This window comes from Dryas octopetala, chromosome 2 (assembly GCF_963921425.1).
Source record: "Dryas octopetala chromosome 2, drDryOcto1.1, whole genome shotgun sequence".
Lineage (NCBI taxonomy): Eukaryota > Viridiplantae > Streptophyta > Magnoliopsida > Rosales > Rosaceae > Dryas > Dryas octopetala.
The window spans coordinates 14881400-14898797 of NC_141367.1; the positions used below are offsets into that span (position 1 = coordinate 14881400).

The window sequence follows — 17398 nt, forward strand, 5'->3', positions numbered from 1 at the left end:
ATAGCATATATAGTTATGTGTCTAAATTAAATTTATGCCAAAAATATGTAACTTGTCTCAAGTAGCTCTCTTGTAATTATGCTAGACTTGAACCCTATATATTCCTAGCTTGTAAATCATATTGATCGATCAGTTGATTAAACACAATTATTTCACATGGTATTATAGCCCCTCGTCTAACCACATATCCTTCCAAACCCTAAAATATTCTTGACCAATGTTACAATGGGCGTTCAAATGCTGGTTTATGAAGTGGACCATATTCATTTAATTATAACTTAGTGGATTAGTCCATCTTAATACATCTTATTCGTTCAAGTTAGAAACTTCTTCTTTAAATACATATGAATTTAACAATTTATTCTATCCGATCATATCTTATGCACCAAACAAAAATTAAAAATTGAAAGGACGACTAATAAGAATATATTAAGGGCATCCATTTGAATATAAAATGTGTTGATCAATTGATTTATGGTTGAAACTTGGAAAGCAAAAGAAGTTTTTGTATTTTAATTGAAGTCGCGGGTCCACTCTCTTTCAATTTTCATGATTTTATTCCACTTGTGTCGTTTTATTACCTACTTCTTATCTGAACTGAGACATCAACCTTTTTTGTTTTGTTTTTTTGTTCAAATGGTTCAATCAACAAGGCACCAACTAGAACTTGAGAAAAGGAGTCCCTAGTCTCCTAGAGGAGAAAGGAGAAAGGGATAGCTTATAAGGAAAGACGTGTTTGGACAATCATATATATAAAAGGAGAATTGGATGTACAATCTATTATAATTTTTCCTATTTTATCTTAATTTTCTTAAAACTGGGTAAATTGCTGATATGCACGTGGTGACAGTTTTTGGAATTTAGATATCTCTATTTTCATCATTAAAAAAGAAAAAAAGAAAAAAAGAAAAAAAGAAAAAAAGAAAAAAAGAAAAAAAGAAAAAAAGAAAAAAAGAAAAAAAGAAAAAAAGAAAAAAAGAGAGCAATTAATATATAAAGAGGGAAATTCTTTGCCGGCCAAATGCTTATTAAATGATGAAAGGATGATAGTGTAATTTACATGAAGAAACAAGGGCAATCTACTAGCACATGCATCATTATTATGACATCACATGTATACGTTATCCATCCAGACTATCTGCTATAAATATTTTGCAACTGCAATTGCAAATTTGCAATTTGCTTTTAATCTCGGAAGTTGAAATTTCGAAACTTTTGCTGGTTTGCTCGATCTCATATCAACAATGACCAGCCTAGGATATCCCAAGTTCTTCATGGCCTCTACTCTCCGCTCAGCCTCCAAGTGAGACTTTCATTCTTCTAATTCTTCTAATTGTTTTATAGTTTTATAGTTTTTTGTCTTTTTGTTTTTTTTTTTTCTTTTGCTTTGTGAAAACTGTTATTGTTTTTAACAATGTAGAGAGCATGAGAATGGGAAGAATATTTTTTTGCCTCGTCGAGAGCTGCGTTTTCAAGGAACACATTCCATGCCACATGAAAAGATGGAGATCTTCAAATCCCTGGATGCTTGGGCTGAACACAACATCTTGTGTCACTTGAAGCCAGTTGAAAAGTGTTGGCAACCTCAGGATTTCCTACCCGATCCTACCTCTGATGGGTTTTATGAGCAAGTCAAGGAACTGAGGGAGAGGGCAAAAGAGATTCCAGACGATTACTACGTCGTTTTGGTTGGAGATATGATCACTGAAGAAGCCCTTCCAACTTATCAAACAATGCTTAATACGTTGGATGGAGTGAGAGATGAAACGGGTGCAAGCTCTACTTCTTGGGCAATTTGGAACAGGGCTTGGACTGCCGAAGAAAACAGGCATGGTGACCTTCTCAATAAGTATCTCTATCTCTCTGGACGAGTGGACATGCATCAAATTGAGAAGACCATTCAGTATTTGATCAGCTTTGGAATGGTGAGTTGCTTAGCTAGCTGGCTTAGAGTTAATTGATAAAGTTTTTAATTGTGTTCAAATCCACTCATAATTGTGTCTTTTGTTGTAGGATCCCGGTGGAGAGAATAGTCCCTACAACATTTTCATTTACACTTCATTTCAGGAAAGGGCCACTGCTATCTCTCATGGAAACACTGCGAGGCTTGCCAGGGAGCATGGGGACTTGAAGTTGGCTCAAATATGTGGCACAATAGCCTCAGATGAGAAGCGCCATGAGGCTGCCTACACTAAGATTGTGGAAAAGCTCTTCGACTTAGATCCTGATTATACCATCATTTCTTTTGCGGACATGATGAGGAAGAAAATCACTATGCCAGCCCACTTGATGTACGACGGCCGAGATGACAACCTTTTCGAGAACTTCTCGGCTGTGGCCCAGCGTCTCAGCGTCTATACCGCCGATGACTATGCCGACATATTGGAGTTTTTGGTCGGGAGGTGGAAGGTGGAGAGCCTAACTGGACTCTCGGCGGAGGGGCGAAAGGCTCAGGAATATGTTTGTGGGTTAGCCCCAAGAATTAGAAGGCTAGACCAAATAGCTCAAGCAAAGGCCAAGCTCCAAATACCCACCAGAGCTTTCAGTTGGATCTTTGAAAGACAAGTCTAGACATTCTCAGACAAAAAAAAAGTCTAGACATGCAGCGTACGTTAAATGGGCTGGTTTTGGAGAGAGTCATGTGAGGCAACCATTTTGGGCTCCCAAATTTTATGATTTGTCTCAAGCCACCAAAATCTCAATATCAGTGTCTGGGTGTGTTGTTATATTATTTCGTGTGTGGTGTCATTACTTAAGGATATAGGTTTAGCTAGCTACGTGCATTCTTGTTCTTTCAAATTTTATCTTGTTTTGTGCATGGAGTAGATAGAATAGTAGATTGTATAGTTTGATGTTGTACGTGTTCTTCTATAAATGGTATGTCTTTGTTTAATTTGTTAATTGGTTCATAATTTTCTGGTATATAATAGAAGAATTGTACGTTAACATTGATTATGGCAATTTAATTTGGATGATGAGGATCAACAAAAAATGTCTTTTTTATCCATTAATTGTTACATGGTTGGTATACAAGCTCATCAATCTGATCCATCACAATTATCACATAATTAAGAACTGTAACCTTTTACTGTACTAGGTCTGATAATTAACAACAGTAACTTCTAACACTTCCTTTTTGTGCATGGTACGTGATCTCTACTGTGTGCGTGGTTAATTACTTAACCCACTGTTTGGGGGTTCGAAATAAGTGAAAAAATGAGAAGATAAAAGAAAATTGTTGTTAAATAGTGAGAAGAGTAATATATCTACAGAGAAAATGAAAGAGATGAGTATTTTATTCCATTAAGGTTAACTCCTATTTATACACGTTACATGAGTAATAAAAAAAGGAATGTCCTATAAACATTCAATCAGTTACTTGGCAATTAGGGTCAGAGCTCTGTCAATGAAGAGGAGTGGGTAACTAAAATTGGGAGAGGAGTGGAAGTAGCTCAACTGTCAATGAAGAGGAGGAAGCTAAAAGGCCATTAAAGCTAAATCGTAAACCCTAGAAAATTAGTTAGACCAGACAGAAATAGAAAAGAAATTCATTGGTCCTTACAATCTAAATTTGGGGATATTTATCTTGGCTTTGTGATTGATAGATATAGATTTATCTCCAACCTCCACGGGGATCTCCTTTTAGTAGGAATTTGTGCATGAGTGACTTAGTGGTTAGCCGAGCAATTAAGTTACTCACTCTATGGCATGATATATATATATATATATATATATTATGGGATCATGTTAAAAGCCCCTATGCTTGAAAAGAGTGAATCGGGCATAGTGTCATGGTCTGCACTTAGAGTAGTGCTTCCGTGACATTAATATGGAGGATGAAGGGTTGAATGGCAAGAGTGTGGTATTCGTTTGGCGAAGAATGGCCAGGTTGCATGCGTAGAAAGGTGATTAGGTAATTTGGCAGTTTCAGGATCTTCCGGTTGGAATTTGGGAAATCTAAAAATACCGGTGAACTCAAGAGATCGAAATGAGTCCAACGCAGCTGATGGATCGCCAATCGGAGTTTGGATAAATTTATTATAGGCCATTATGACTCTTCGCACAAAGTGATGTTTCCTCCAAGTTTGTAAAGAAAGACTTAAAATGCTTTTTAGGTAGAGACATGGTGTCAGGCTCTCTACCACCCCCGACGCTAGCACCTATGGGGCGTTAAGCGAGCTACTTTAGGAACCTTTGGAGACCTAGGGGCATGGATATGACTTCCAAAAGGCGGTCATGTGTCTCCATGGGACATGAGGTCCCACATACAGTACAAGTGAGCGGGAGAGCTTGTATTGCGTTGTGCCTACTTATACGAGGCTGCTTGAGAGATTCTCTTATGATGCGCCGTATGCACAACATGTGGGCTATATGTGAACTCTCGGAAGCTCCATGGTGCAGCTTAGCCACATAGTACTCAATGAGGGCATTCGCTTAGGTTCGCTATGCATAACATGTGATGCTAGCACGCACGGGAAGGGGCGACCCTGTGCTAAGGAGAGAAAGCTAATTTAGGGCATTGGACATGAGTTGTTCACTCGGGTGACATGCTTGCAAGCTGGCTTGCATGTTCAACTTAAGGAAAGGCCTACGGGCATGAGCTAGCCCTTAGTGCCATGACAGTTAAGATGTGGGAACAAAGTAAAACCCGACATAGAGAATGGAATTCCGACTTCATGAGAACCTATCAATGGGGTGAGTGTATTAATTGGCTAATAACCTTGGCACAATGAAGCAATCATATAGTCGCTACGAGCGAGACTCAAAATGAGTAGTTCTTGTTGAAAAACTCATCAAGATGGCATGAATGAGTCTAAATCTTGAAAGAAGCATATGAGAAGGAAAAACATGACCTTGATTCAGAAGAATCTTGGTGTCACACGATCATATTCCGCTGTGTGAAAAGTCGGACCGTGACACATAGCGTAGAGACGGCCAAGAGAGCTTTAAACCTCTATCCTAAATCGGCAAGAGATCGATGTAAATACTTCCTTTCTGGTTATTGGCCTATGGAACAAAGTAAAGTCGTAGGATGTTAGCAATATTGATTAATAAGGCACAACATATAAGGAAAATGTTTCTAGGCCAAAGTGTCCTTTTCTTCGGAAAGAGGCTCGTCTAGTAGTATTTGGTGATTTCATTTGAATAAGTTTGCATTTGAAATACATGTATTCTGTTTAAGAAGGCGAATCCATGGCACCATATTTTGACACAAGTTTTTAATTGAATCTATTTCATATAGGATTTCAACGATTCGAACCGTTTACTTTTAGGTCTCCATTAAAGTATCATTCTTGCAAAAAATTAGGTAAATCGGAAACCATTGACCAACAAAGATTAAAGATTATTTTATTGACCATTTGATCTTTGTAGGTAAATGGTTTCCAATTTACCTAATTTTTTGTATGAATGATCTTTTAATGAACACCTAAAAAATAGATGGTTCGGATCATTAAAATTCTATATAAAATGGGCTCATTGAAAACTTGTATCAAAACTTATGTAAAAAATATAGTGTCATGGATCCTTCTCCTCTATTTAATTGGAAAGTGTTCGGAAATCCTAACATATTTTTGAAAGTACCTATGTACGCATAGCCGCACATGCGTATAGGTGTAAGACTACAAGGGGGTTTTGATTGTCAAAATAAGAATTTTTAATCCCTCTTGAACACCTAATCTGTGAGAGAGGGTTGGGCTTATGGGCTGGGTTTCAATTAGTGAGACATTTCCCTGAATTGGTTGAAGTCTTGGGCCTATAACTAATGTTGAGGTTTGGTTCTATTAATTGCCCAAATTCTGATTCTCTAAAATTGTGGGAAATTAATATGGGCGTGGCAATTAAAAGCTACAGTCCAACTTAGTTAGTTAAGCTCACAAATTAAATAAATTTGGGCCTTTGTCCTAATTAAATTAGAATTTGTTTTGGAAATTAATCCCCTCAAATCTAATTGAGTCACCCGTGGGTCTACCTTTAGCTATATGTCAATTCCACGTGTCATTCTCCACTCACGCCACATCATCCAATTGTCCACGTTACTTGGTCCGAGAAGAAAAGAGTGTAAAATGACATTTTTGCCCTTCAACCCTAGGTTATGTAGGATGGCTTCTCATGCCTGCAAATATATCAAATAAATAAAATTAATTAATTAATTAATCAAAATAGATTTTTTTTTTTTATGTGCATCAAAATAGGAACTAAACACATCATCACATAAATATATGGTGAACCCAAAACCGGTTTTGTCCACATATACATACAAGGTCGGTCAAGATAAATCCCTAAACAAAAGAAAGGCGTGTGACCTAATAGTTAGACATAGTAAGTGATATCACAAAAAAATCATAGTAAATTTTTTACCGAGTATCACAATATCATAATATACGTACTTGTAATGGGAAGAATAAAGTGATTGTATTATTTTTCCCTAAAGCCCACTGGAAGAGGATATGAATAAGGAAGGCAAGTTCATTTAGGAAGCTAAGGTTCTCCTTCGTGCCCTAGGGTCCAAGTCTAGTTTTGCTAGTAGAGTTTGTAATATGGATGCACATGGGTTGGCTAAGCATGCTCTCTCTTTGGGTGAGGCTAAGTATTGGATTGAACAAGGCCTTCCTTGACTTGTGTCTAGGGGTAGGCGTGGGTCGGTTGTAACCGACTCAAAACCAACCCATTTTTGTAGCAAATATGCAACCAACAACCAACCCACAAAAGTTGGGTTGAGTGTTACCAACCGACCCATAAAAGTTGGTTCGGTTGGTGGTTGCTAAAATAGGAAAAGTCAGATACCTGACTAATCGACCCATCAACCGACTTTGGGGGATTGTTTTTGGGCCTTTTTCTACTTTGGGTTGTGTGTGTGATAGTGGAAACAAAGCCCAAATCACCCCAGCCTAGCCCAAGCCTCCCTCTATGTTTTGATCTTTTGTGAGCTGCCTAAAATCCCAAATCATTCTTCTCTCTCAAACCCTAAGCTCTCGCATCTCACTCCCTCTCACTCTCTCATCTTCTCTCTCACCGGCGACCGCGAACCCCTAAGCTCGGCTCAGCTCAACTCCTCCCACACCTTCACTGCTCTCTGTTTTTAATTTCTCAAGGTTAATTTGTTTTGATTTTCTCTTCTCTCTCTCTCTCTCTTTGTGTTTGAAGGTTTGATTTTTGATGATTCCTCTGTCTACCTTGCGATTAATTTGATATTTGGTTTTTCTAGGTTCTCTTTTCTTGTTATCAATTTGGGATCTTTATGAAGTGAAAAGCTTATTGCTTTATGTGGAATGCTTTGCAATTTGATTCAATAATGTGAAAAAAAAAAAACAAAGGCATATATGAAATTAAAAACAAAATGAATTATTTCATTTTCTCATTTTATTCATAACCAACCAGAATAAGTCTCAACTTAATCAATGTCTCAACAATTGATTATTTGAGTATTGGACCATTGGTAATTTATTAACAATTAGGGAATGTGCATGAAAAAAAAAAAAAAAAAAGAGGTTGGGCCAAACCTTACCCGACCCTACCTCTACCGACTTTATCGGTTGCCCAACTTGCAACCACCACTACAATTATATAAATAGACAACAGTCAATAGACAACGGTTAATATTTTGTCCGTTATCTTAATTTAATACACAACGGGTATTAAGAAACCGTTATATAATGGTATCATATCCAATGCTATTTGGTTGGATAGATTTTTCTAAATTATTAAAGACAATAGTTTTAGGAAAAACCGTTGTTTAGGGCAAGTTACACAAAAATTAAAAATTTGCGGGTCTTTGTATTGACCAAGCGCATGCCCGCTTTAATGAAACCCTTTTGGCGCCTTAAGTCTTTTTGGGTCAAACCCTCTTGACTTCACCCACCCATCAGACAGAACACTTAGCCCCCATTCGAGAAGCATGCACTGGGACTGAAGAAGCACTCAGCGCCATTGAACACTTCATCTGCATCCTCAATCTTCACACCAGCCCAATTCGTACACTCATCGCTCAATCTTCACTCATCACTGGGACTGAAGAAGCACTCGTCGCTCAATCTTCACTCATCGCTCAAGCTTCACTCATCGCTCAATCTTCAATACTTCTGCCATCTTTCTCCTCCTAGCTCCTTCCTTGTCGCCCATTTCTGTGCCCTAATTTCAACACTAATCGACCAAAGAAGCACTCCCGTTCATCATCTTCACCTATCACTCAGGTAAATTTGGATTAGGGTATGAAATTTGTTAAATAAAAACAGATTTCAATATGGGTATGAAAAATCAGATTTCGAATGGGTCTTTTCCTCTTTAAATAAAAGCCCCAAATTTGGGTTAGGGTGTGCACTTCTGTTTTGTGGTTAGAAAAGCACCAAATTTCGGGGTTTTTTTCCTGCTTGGTTTTATGCTTTGTTTAGATCTTGATAACTTGTATAATTAATTTCCTATATATGACAGCATTAGTTGAAGAGGTGAATTGCTTAGTGAGCTTGGGGATTGTGAATATAGGCTGCACACTGATTGGATTGGAAAGGTGAGTTCATCAGGCTGGTTTTCATTTTATTTTTCTTGTTTGGTTTTTTTTTTTTTCCCTGTTTTGTTGGTTCTGGCATGTAGTTAGGTACATTTTAGGATTACTCACTACTTTGTTTGAGCTTGGTACTTGCATGTTGAATAACTACTTTTTTTGGTACAGTTTTATTTTTAGACTATTGTAGGGATTGTGTTGATTTCTTGATGCTATTCACATTACTTTTGTTACACATTATAGAAAACATACTTGAATTTGATTGGAATAATAGTTAGGAGTCTGAAATTTTGTATTGAAGTGCATATATAGCTGCTGCCCCTCCAATACCCAAAAATATGTGTGTTAAAGGTACAAGGTTTATGGGTTTTGGTATAGTGGTTATGTTTAGTTTGTGTTAATTTCTTTTTGTTTTGTTTCAATAGAGTCAATATTGGGTATGATTTTATAAATGATATGTTTGTTTTTGGTGAAAGATGGATAAGTCATGGATGTATGCGGATAGGAGATCAAGGGCATATGAGTTAGGGATTCAAGAATTCTTCAATTTTGCATTACAGCATGCTAGAAACCCAAACCTCATTCATTGCCCTTGCCAAAAATGTGGAAATATGAGACAATTTGGGATTGGAGTTATAAGGGATCATCTCTATTTAAATGGGGTTGACCAAAGTTACCAAACTTGGATCTGGCATGGAGAAGTTTCAAGTACATTTGCGAATGTAGGTAGATGTATGGAGGAACAAGATGCTAATTTTGTTTCCGAAACAGTGGATATGGGAGATAATGAAGAGGAAGAATTTTCAAATGATTGTAACGATTTCATTAATTCGGTTGGGGATGGCGATGAACCTTTATATCTTGGTTGTGATAAATTCACCAAGTTGGGAGCACTTGTAAGATTGTACAATTTGAAAGCAAAACATGGATTGAGTGATGCAAGTTTCACTGACTACTTGATTGCCTTTGGGGATTTTCTTCCATCAGGTAATAACATACCCACGTCTATGTATGAGGCTAAGAAGACTTTGTGTGCATTAGGTATGGACTATGAGAAAATACATGCATGCCCTAATGACTGCATTTTGTATAGGAATGAGTATGCTGATGAGGTTAATTGCCCCAACTGTACTATGTCAAGGTGGAAGTTAAGTAAGGATTCAACTGTTAAGGAGGGAGTGCCCGCAAAGGTGTTGTGGTACTTTCCAATTATCCCAAGGTTTAAAAGGATGTTTCAAACATCTGAGAGTTTGACTTGGCATGTTCATGGAAGAGTGAATGATGGTAAGATGCAGCATCCTGCAGATTCCCCGTCTTGGAAGTTAGTGGACTATAAGTGGCCTGAATTTGCTGAAGATCCTAGAAACCTTAGACTCGCACTTGCAGCTGATGGTTTTAATCCCCATAGCTCTTTAAGTAGTAGATACAGTTGCTGGCCTGTTCTACTTGTCACTTATAACCTTCCACCATGGTTGTGTATGAAAAGAAAGTTCATGATGATGAGTCTATTAATTTCTGGTCCTAAACAACCTGGAAATGATATAGACGTTTACCTAGCACCTTTGATTGATGATTTAAAAAGGCTATGGCAGGGAGTTGCAGAAGTGTATGATGCATACAAAGGAGAGTATTTCACTCTAAAAGCTGTACTTTTATGGACAATAAACGATTTTCCAGCCTATGGTAACTTATCTGGATGTGTGGTAAAAGGATATAATGCATGTCCAGTATGTGGAGAACACACAAAACCCCACAGGTTGGTTCATGGTAATAAATGCTCATACATAGGTCATCGAAGATTCTTAGCACGACATCATCCTTATCGAAAGCAAAAGGCTGCATTTAATAATTGTCAAGAATTTTCTCCACCTCCTGTGCCATTAAGTGGGGAAGAAGTATTGGCAAAGGTGGAAAGCCTTAATTTCTTACCTTTTGGGAAGAAAAAGTGGCCCCGTAACCGGGTGGAGGGTGATACAAGAGCGTGTTGGAAAAAGAAGTCAATCTTTTTTGAACTCGAATATTGGAAATCTCTTCATGTTCGGCATATTCTCGATGTTATGCACATTGAGAAAAATGTATGCGATAGTATTATCGGTACATTGTTGAACATTCCTACCAAAACAAAAGATGAGCTTGCAGCTCGTTTAGATCTCCTGGACATGGGGGTACGTACTGAATTAGCACCTATTGTTGGAGAAAAAAGAACTCATTTGCCTGCAGCTAGTTGGAATCTTTCGAGGGAAGAGAAGAAAACCGTATGCAATTCTTTTTTTGGTATGAAAGTCCCTGAGCAGTATTCTTCAAATGTTAGGAGTCTGGTATCAATGGAGGATTTAAGACTTGTTGGCCTTAAGTCACATGATTGTCATGCCTTCATGCAACAATTACTACCCGTGGCCATCCGTTCAGTTTTGGAGAAGCCTGTGAGATATGCTATAACCAGATTTTGTTTCTTCTTCAATGCTATATGTAGTAAAGTGGTGGATACTTCTATACTAGATAAGACGCAGGAAGATCTAGTGGTTACACTTTGTTTGCTCGAGAAGTATTTTCCACCATCATTTTTTGATATTATGGTTCATTTAACGGTGCATCTTATTAGAGAAGTTCAGTTATGTGGACCAGTTTACTTTAGGTGGATGTATCCGTTTGAACGGTATATGAAAGTGCTAAAGGGGTATGTTCGGAATCGGTATCGACCCGAGGGTTGCATTGCCGAGTGTTATATTGCTGAAGAAGCTTTGGAATTTTGCTTTGAACATCTTTCTCGTGGCAATACTGTTGGAATCCCATCAAGACACAATCAGGGATCTTCTAAGGAATGTAAGCCCTTATCCGGTGCTTCTATACATAGGGTTGATCGTGAGCTTTTGGACCAAGCCCATCTGTTTGTATTAGAGAATACAAAGGAAGTGACACCTTATATTGCGTAAGGGAAATCTGACTTCATTTTCATGTTCATTAATTAAGTCTTTGAGTAGCACAACTGTCAATATTAATTGAGGATTCTAACATTTTTTGTAGTGAGCATATGAGCTATTTGAAGGCTACACATCCTAGGTTCAAAAAAAATGAAAAGTGGCTGCAAGATAAGCACAATCGCACTTTCATTCTTTGGTTAAAGAATCGAGTAAGTGTTAGTTTCTTAAAAGGATGCACTAAGCTATATAAGTAATTCCTAGATTGTATGTAAATGAGTGTTTATCTTTGCAGGTTAAATCTGACCTCAATTGTGAAACTAATGGCATACCAGACACGCTGAGTTGGCTAGCTGATGGGCCATGCATGGAAGTCCCGAAATTTAATGCTTATTCCATTAATGGGGTTCATTTTAATACTAAGACTCGTGATGCAGTTCGGTCTGTTCAAAACAGTGGCGTGTGTTGGGTTGGTGATACAATGCAAATTTCTAGTGCGAAAGATAAAAACCTCATAATCACAGATATGTGTTTCTATGGGATGATTCAAGAAATATGGGAACTTGACTACTTCAAGTTTAGAATTCCTATCTTTAAGTGCGATTGGGTTGAGAATACAAATGGAATTAAAATAGATGATCTAGGCTTTACTTTGGTCAATCTTAGTAGGATAGGTTTCAAGCATGATCAATTTGTTTTGGCTAGCCAAGTCAAACAAGTCTTTTACGTGGAAGACCCTGCAGATGCTGCATGGTCTGTTGTTCTATCAACCCAAGATAGAAATTACAATGATTGTGATTATGATGATGAGTTGGGGGATATTATAGTGGATCATGAACCTTTTACCAAAGATTTTCCATCCATTGAGACATGCATTTGATGACATTGTTAGTGAAAATCCTACAAACTGCATTAGACCTGATGGTGAGGGTATATGGATTGATCAGTAGTATCAAAAGGGCATTTATCTAAGGTAACTGGTTTTTTTGTTTTGCTTGGGCCATGACTGTGTGCTTATTTTTAATGTGTGATTTCTGGTTAAGTGTTTTTCTGGTTATATAAAGCTTTTAATCCATGTATCTGATTATATAAAGCTTTTAATCCATGTATCTGATTATATAAAGCTTTTAATCCATGATTGGTAATGTTTTGCAGGTGCTTTACTGCATTCTTTGCAAAATTTAGCAGAAACTACAGATAAGTAAAGGTTAGTTCTATTAATCTAATTGGAAGGATATGTAGCATATCTCTATGACACTGCCATTCATGGGTTTTTACTTGGTACTGAAAATTAAATCTTTAGTAGTAAATTCTATAGGTTTCAATCATTTATTTATTTATTTTTTACAGTAATCAAAATCAACTGAGCCCACTTCAATGAGTGCAAAGGCAGTGGCTTCCTCCAAGAAGAAGACCTCCAAATCAAAGGCAGCTGAGCCCACTTCATCTCAATCGAAGGTGACAAAGGACACTGCCACCACCGAGATCTCAGTTAATGGAAAGAATAAGAGGGGGATGGTTACAATGCCTCGCATTGTAAAGCGAAAAATAATGAAAGTCAAAAAGGTGGTGGAGTTCAATGCAAAAGGGCAGCCACATGGGAAGGCAGCGACCGAGATGCAGTCTTACATTGGGACTTTAGCACGTACAAAGGTCCCAATTATCATAGACACTTGGAAAAAAGTGGATGATCATGTAAAGAACAAAATTTGGGAAAATGTAGAGGTAAGCAACATTTGTCCCAAATTTATATGACTAGTACATTATCATACTAAAACTTTATAAAATTACAGTTTTATTAAGATGTAAATTGTGTAACGTGTGTTTCTCTATGCAAGTAGATGGCTTTTGTGCTACCTAATGAATGTAGGAAGATGGTGTTTGCATTTGCATCATCTAAGTGGAGGGAATTCAAGTCTACTAAATATGTACTCCCTTACAAAGACCAACCTGATTTATTAATTGACCCTCCTAAAGAGTATGAATTTATTGAGAAGGCAGATTGGAAGGTCTTTGTGAACTCTAGGATTTCGGTTCAGTGGGAGGTAAGATATTAATTTGTACATAAATTTCCTACTTTACAGAAATTATGCCTATTTTTTCTTGGTTATATTGAATTCTTGTAGCCCCTCCATTTCTTTTCTGGTTGGGCAGTAATGCTTCATGAAAGAAAAAAAAACAAATTAAAAAACATAACTTTCTTAATCTTATTGTCACCTCAAGAAGAGCAATCACCATTACATCCTCATCCTTGACTTGGTTCAAATATCACCATTATGGCTGAATTGATAAGTAATGTTTTTAATATACTGTACATCATATTAGCATTCAGGCATACATAACTATATATACTGTTATTAATATATATACTATACTTTGTCAATTAATAAGTAATGTTGCAATTGTGTGGCTGGATTCAACTCATGAATTGCATGCAAGTGAGCTGCCAGGACTTTGAATTGGGATGACCATGCAAGTGATCCTTGGCCTGGTCTGCATGTCAGCTTTTTCTTTTGTTTTATTTCTGTAAAATTGTTGTTTTTAAACTTGTAAATAGAGTCCTCACTGTGTGGAAATATTCTATTTTGCAGCAAGTTCACAACGAACAGGTGGATAGGAAATCGAAGCATGAGTATCATCATAGACTATCGCGTAAAGGGTATGCTGGTTTGGAGGATGAACTGGTTAGTGTGAATTTTAACTGCCTTGGTTGAATATATATATTAAGATGTTAATCAAGTTTATTAAGATGTTAATCATTTGTCTGTTTTAAAGATGAAAACAATGCCTGATGCGGAGTTTGATCGGGCAACCCTTTGGATTAAAGCACACGAAGATAAAAGTGGGAAGATCCCAAATGCAAAGGTAGCGGAGACTGCTGCCAGAATTGTAAGTAAGCTACTGATATTGTATTGATTATAATCCTACCAATGTTGGATCTGACAATGTTGACTTCTTTTAAATTTGAAATCAACTTTATTTGTCCTTGTTTATTTATAAGGCATATATTGTTTCAGGAGGATTTGAAGAAACAGGTAACTGATGGCACATTATCTATTTCTGGTTCCACTGATGTGCTAACAATGGCATTAGGGACCCCTGAGCACTCGGGGCGAGTTAGAGGTGTGGGAGGTTATGTAAAGCCAAGTTCTTACTTTAGGCTCCCTCCAAGAAAGAGTATAAAAGACACAATCAGAGATAGTGTCAAACAGATCATGGTAGAGGAGCGAGAGAAGATAATAGCTGAGGAACGAAAATATTGGATGGAGAAAATTCATTAAATAGAGGAAGGGAAGAATTCCAAGGCTGAGGGACCAACCCCTGAGATGTTAGCCCCTACTCCCGGTACTCCATCAACTCCTCATACTGTTGGATATGGCTCTGATAAAGCAAGCACCAATGCAGTGAAGAAGACTCTTATTCTGAACAAAGTTGAGGAGAATATTGAAGAAAATGTGGAGAAGGAAATGAAGAAGAATGCTGAACAGCAGGTGGACAAGAAAGACACGCAGAAGATCGATGTGGATGCTGATTGTGTCCACCTGGAATCTGGGCAGGACAAGAAAATTGTTTTGAAGGTATATATTTCATCCCAACTTAACCCAAAGTATTTTCCCTACAATAATCTGTATGTGAGCTAATTAATACTATATTTGTTGTGAGATGGCAGTGCACAAGAAACCACTAGCTAGCTTGTTCACATGTATAATAAACCACTATAACATATATTCATTGGAGTTCATCGTAATATAATCATACATACTATATAGCTAGTATGACTGTAAACTAAGTTGCTCAATCCTCTGAATTAACATACAATAATTTGACTATAAGCCTTGTTTGAAAGTATTATTATAAATTTATAATAATACTTGGCCATTACCTCTCTCTGCAATATGCATTGTATTCAACAGATCAATTCTCCCTTGCCTAACTACAAAGCTAGCTAGCCTTAATTTTTCTCATTAAGTAACCATGAATATGACTCATAGACACTCTTTTATAATTTGACTCATAGACGACACACCTTGGCAAGCTGGCAGCTGCTGCATGTACAAATTAAGTAGTCAACTAATACAACATATTGATTTTTGATGATTATAAGTACTCCATTGAGGTTTGAATGAATTGAAACCCAGCCCTACAATTAATTTTTATAATGTTATATGTGCTTTGGATGTGTGCTGGGCAGGACAAGATTGTGTTGAAGAAAGCAAAAGATGAGAAGCAAGATAGGATGAAGGGAATTGTGTTGAACCTGCAAGCAATGCCTACGCCACTGAAGTTGTTGTGCATGTATGCACAAAATGTAATGAATGAGGGATTAACAATCAACTTTGAAATAGAGGCGGACGTTTTTGGGGCAGCTCGTAGAACCTACATACTGTACGAAGATATTACCCAATTTGGTGGCATGGTTGAAATATCAGCCAACTGCATTGTGGTTTACATGAGGTAAAAAAAATGAATAGGGGATTTTTACATATTAATATCCAGCAAAAAAGATGAGATTATTCAATCATGCTAGCTATTTGACTTGCTAAATATTTTTTAGGTACTTGTACAATGTGGTGAAGAGATCAAAGATGGTAAACATGGTTGGTTTCGTAGACCTTGCTCGAACTGGTGCAATAGGGTGTGGAACTATAACGGAAAGAACACGGTACTTGGCAGATAGGTTCGCCACGTCTTCTAATGATAAGATTTTTTTAGTCCCTTACAATTCCGGGTAAGTTATTCAATGTTAAAATATCTTTGATTGTCAATGTAAATACACATTTCCAGCCATGTAATGTATTTAAAGAGAATTTTAAATGCGTAGAAATCATTGGATGTTGACGGTTATCAATCCGGACAAGGAGATTGTCTATTTTATGAACCCAATGAGAAGGCGTCTGATCGGTGATGAATGGAGAACTGTTGTGGACAAGTAAGGCTGTAATTTTTTTCTCATCAGTTTATAATTTCACTCCATATCTCAGAAAGTGTTAAAATCATTTGGTTTTTCGATCATGCCACAGCGGGATTAAAATATTCAATGCTCAAGTGAATAGGCAAGGGCGTAAAACAAAAATTTGGAAAAATATGGCGGTAGGTTGGCTTGTTTGCTTTAAACATCAAATAACAAATTGCTAAATAAACTGTATATGTGCTCATTCTAATTAATGTTTATTTGTATTTAGGGCATTCCTTAACAACCAAGTGACAAGGAGTGTGGTTATTTTGTTATGCGCTTTATGAAGGAAATAATTGAAGATGAGGGCTTAGCTTTTGTGAATAAGGTATGAATTAGTCAGCCAACCTGACATTATGTTGGTTATGTTTTTGGTATGAGCAGTGATATGATAATTGTCTTTTACTTGGACATTTTGAACCCTTGGTACTCTTAGGAGCTATATAATATCATGTCAAAATGACTTATAAATTGTTTAGACCTTGCTGGGCATTTATAAATGGGTATTCGAATCTTGAGAAAGAAGTTAATGTATTGTTGCAATTTATAATGCTTTAATTTGTTTTGTGGCTGAAAGATTGGAAATGTAGTAAAGGAATAAAAGGAAACAAATTAGTTGGGGAAGTCTGTTTTGGGTGCAGATTGGGAATACTTGGTGGATTCTTTCAAAATTGTGGAAGTGAACAGGTTATATTGGCCCCTGTTTGATGATCACTTGTGTTAATATATTGGAGCTTGATTATGGATATAGGCCCCTATTTTATCTTGTGGATGCTAACTATATATATATATATATATATATATATATATGCTTGCTACTGGATGTTGAAACCTGACAGGGGCATATTCTTCTCTTGCATGCCTATGTTTTTCAATACACCTACTTAGGGGCGCGCATGTTCTTTATTTTTTTTCTTTCTGCTAGACTGTTTGCATTTTTTGTTGAATTTTATTTTTAATTAGTACTCCATCTTTGCCTTGTTTCAGTGAGAACGAAGGCAAGACAACACTTATACCCAAGAAGAT

At 37.0% G+C, this 17398-nt stretch overlaps 3 protein-coding genes and 2 pseudogenes across 3 annotated transcripts; all 5 read left to right on the forward strand.

Moving 5' to 3' along the window:
• The first annotated feature begins 1192 nt into the window (after positions 1-1192).
• On the forward strand, positions 1193-2844 carry LOC147293356 (stearoyl-[acyl-carrier-protein] 9-desaturase, chloroplastic-like). Its single transcript, XM_086230402.1, has 3 exons — positions 1193-1303; positions 1421-1925; positions 2014-2844. The coding sequence occupies exons 1-3, from the start codon at positions 1245-1247 to the stop codon at positions 2569-2571; spliced, it is 1122 nt and encodes a 373-aa protein (XP_086086528.1). The 5' UTR covers positions 1193-1244; the 3' UTR covers positions 2572-2844.
• Positions 2845-8976: 6132 nt separating this feature from the next.
• LOC147293357 (uncharacterized) lies at positions 8977-10648 on the forward strand. The gene is made up of 2 exons (XM_086231052.1): positions 8977-10575; positions 10628-10648. The coding sequence occupies exons 1-2, from the start codon at positions 8977-8979 to the stop codon at positions 10646-10648; spliced, it is 1620 nt and encodes a 539-aa protein (XP_086087178.1).
• A 128-nt stretch (positions 10649-10776) lies between these two features.
• LOC147293358 (uncharacterized) lies at positions 10777-12368 on the forward strand (annotated as a pseudogene).
• Positions 12369-12795: 427 nt separating this feature from the next.
• On the forward strand, positions 12796-14699 carry LOC147293359 (uncharacterized). The gene is made up of 5 exons (XM_086231053.1): positions 12796-13143; positions 13260-13463; positions 14010-14102; positions 14194-14307; positions 14436-14699. The coding sequence occupies exons 1-5, from the start codon at positions 12796-12798 to the stop codon at positions 14697-14699; spliced, it is 1023 nt and encodes a 340-aa protein (XP_086087179.1).
• A 1133-nt stretch (positions 14700-15832) lies between these two features.
• LOC147293360 (uncharacterized) lies at positions 15833-16706 on the forward strand (annotated as a pseudogene).
• The last annotated feature ends 692 nt before the right edge of the window (positions 16707-17398 follow it).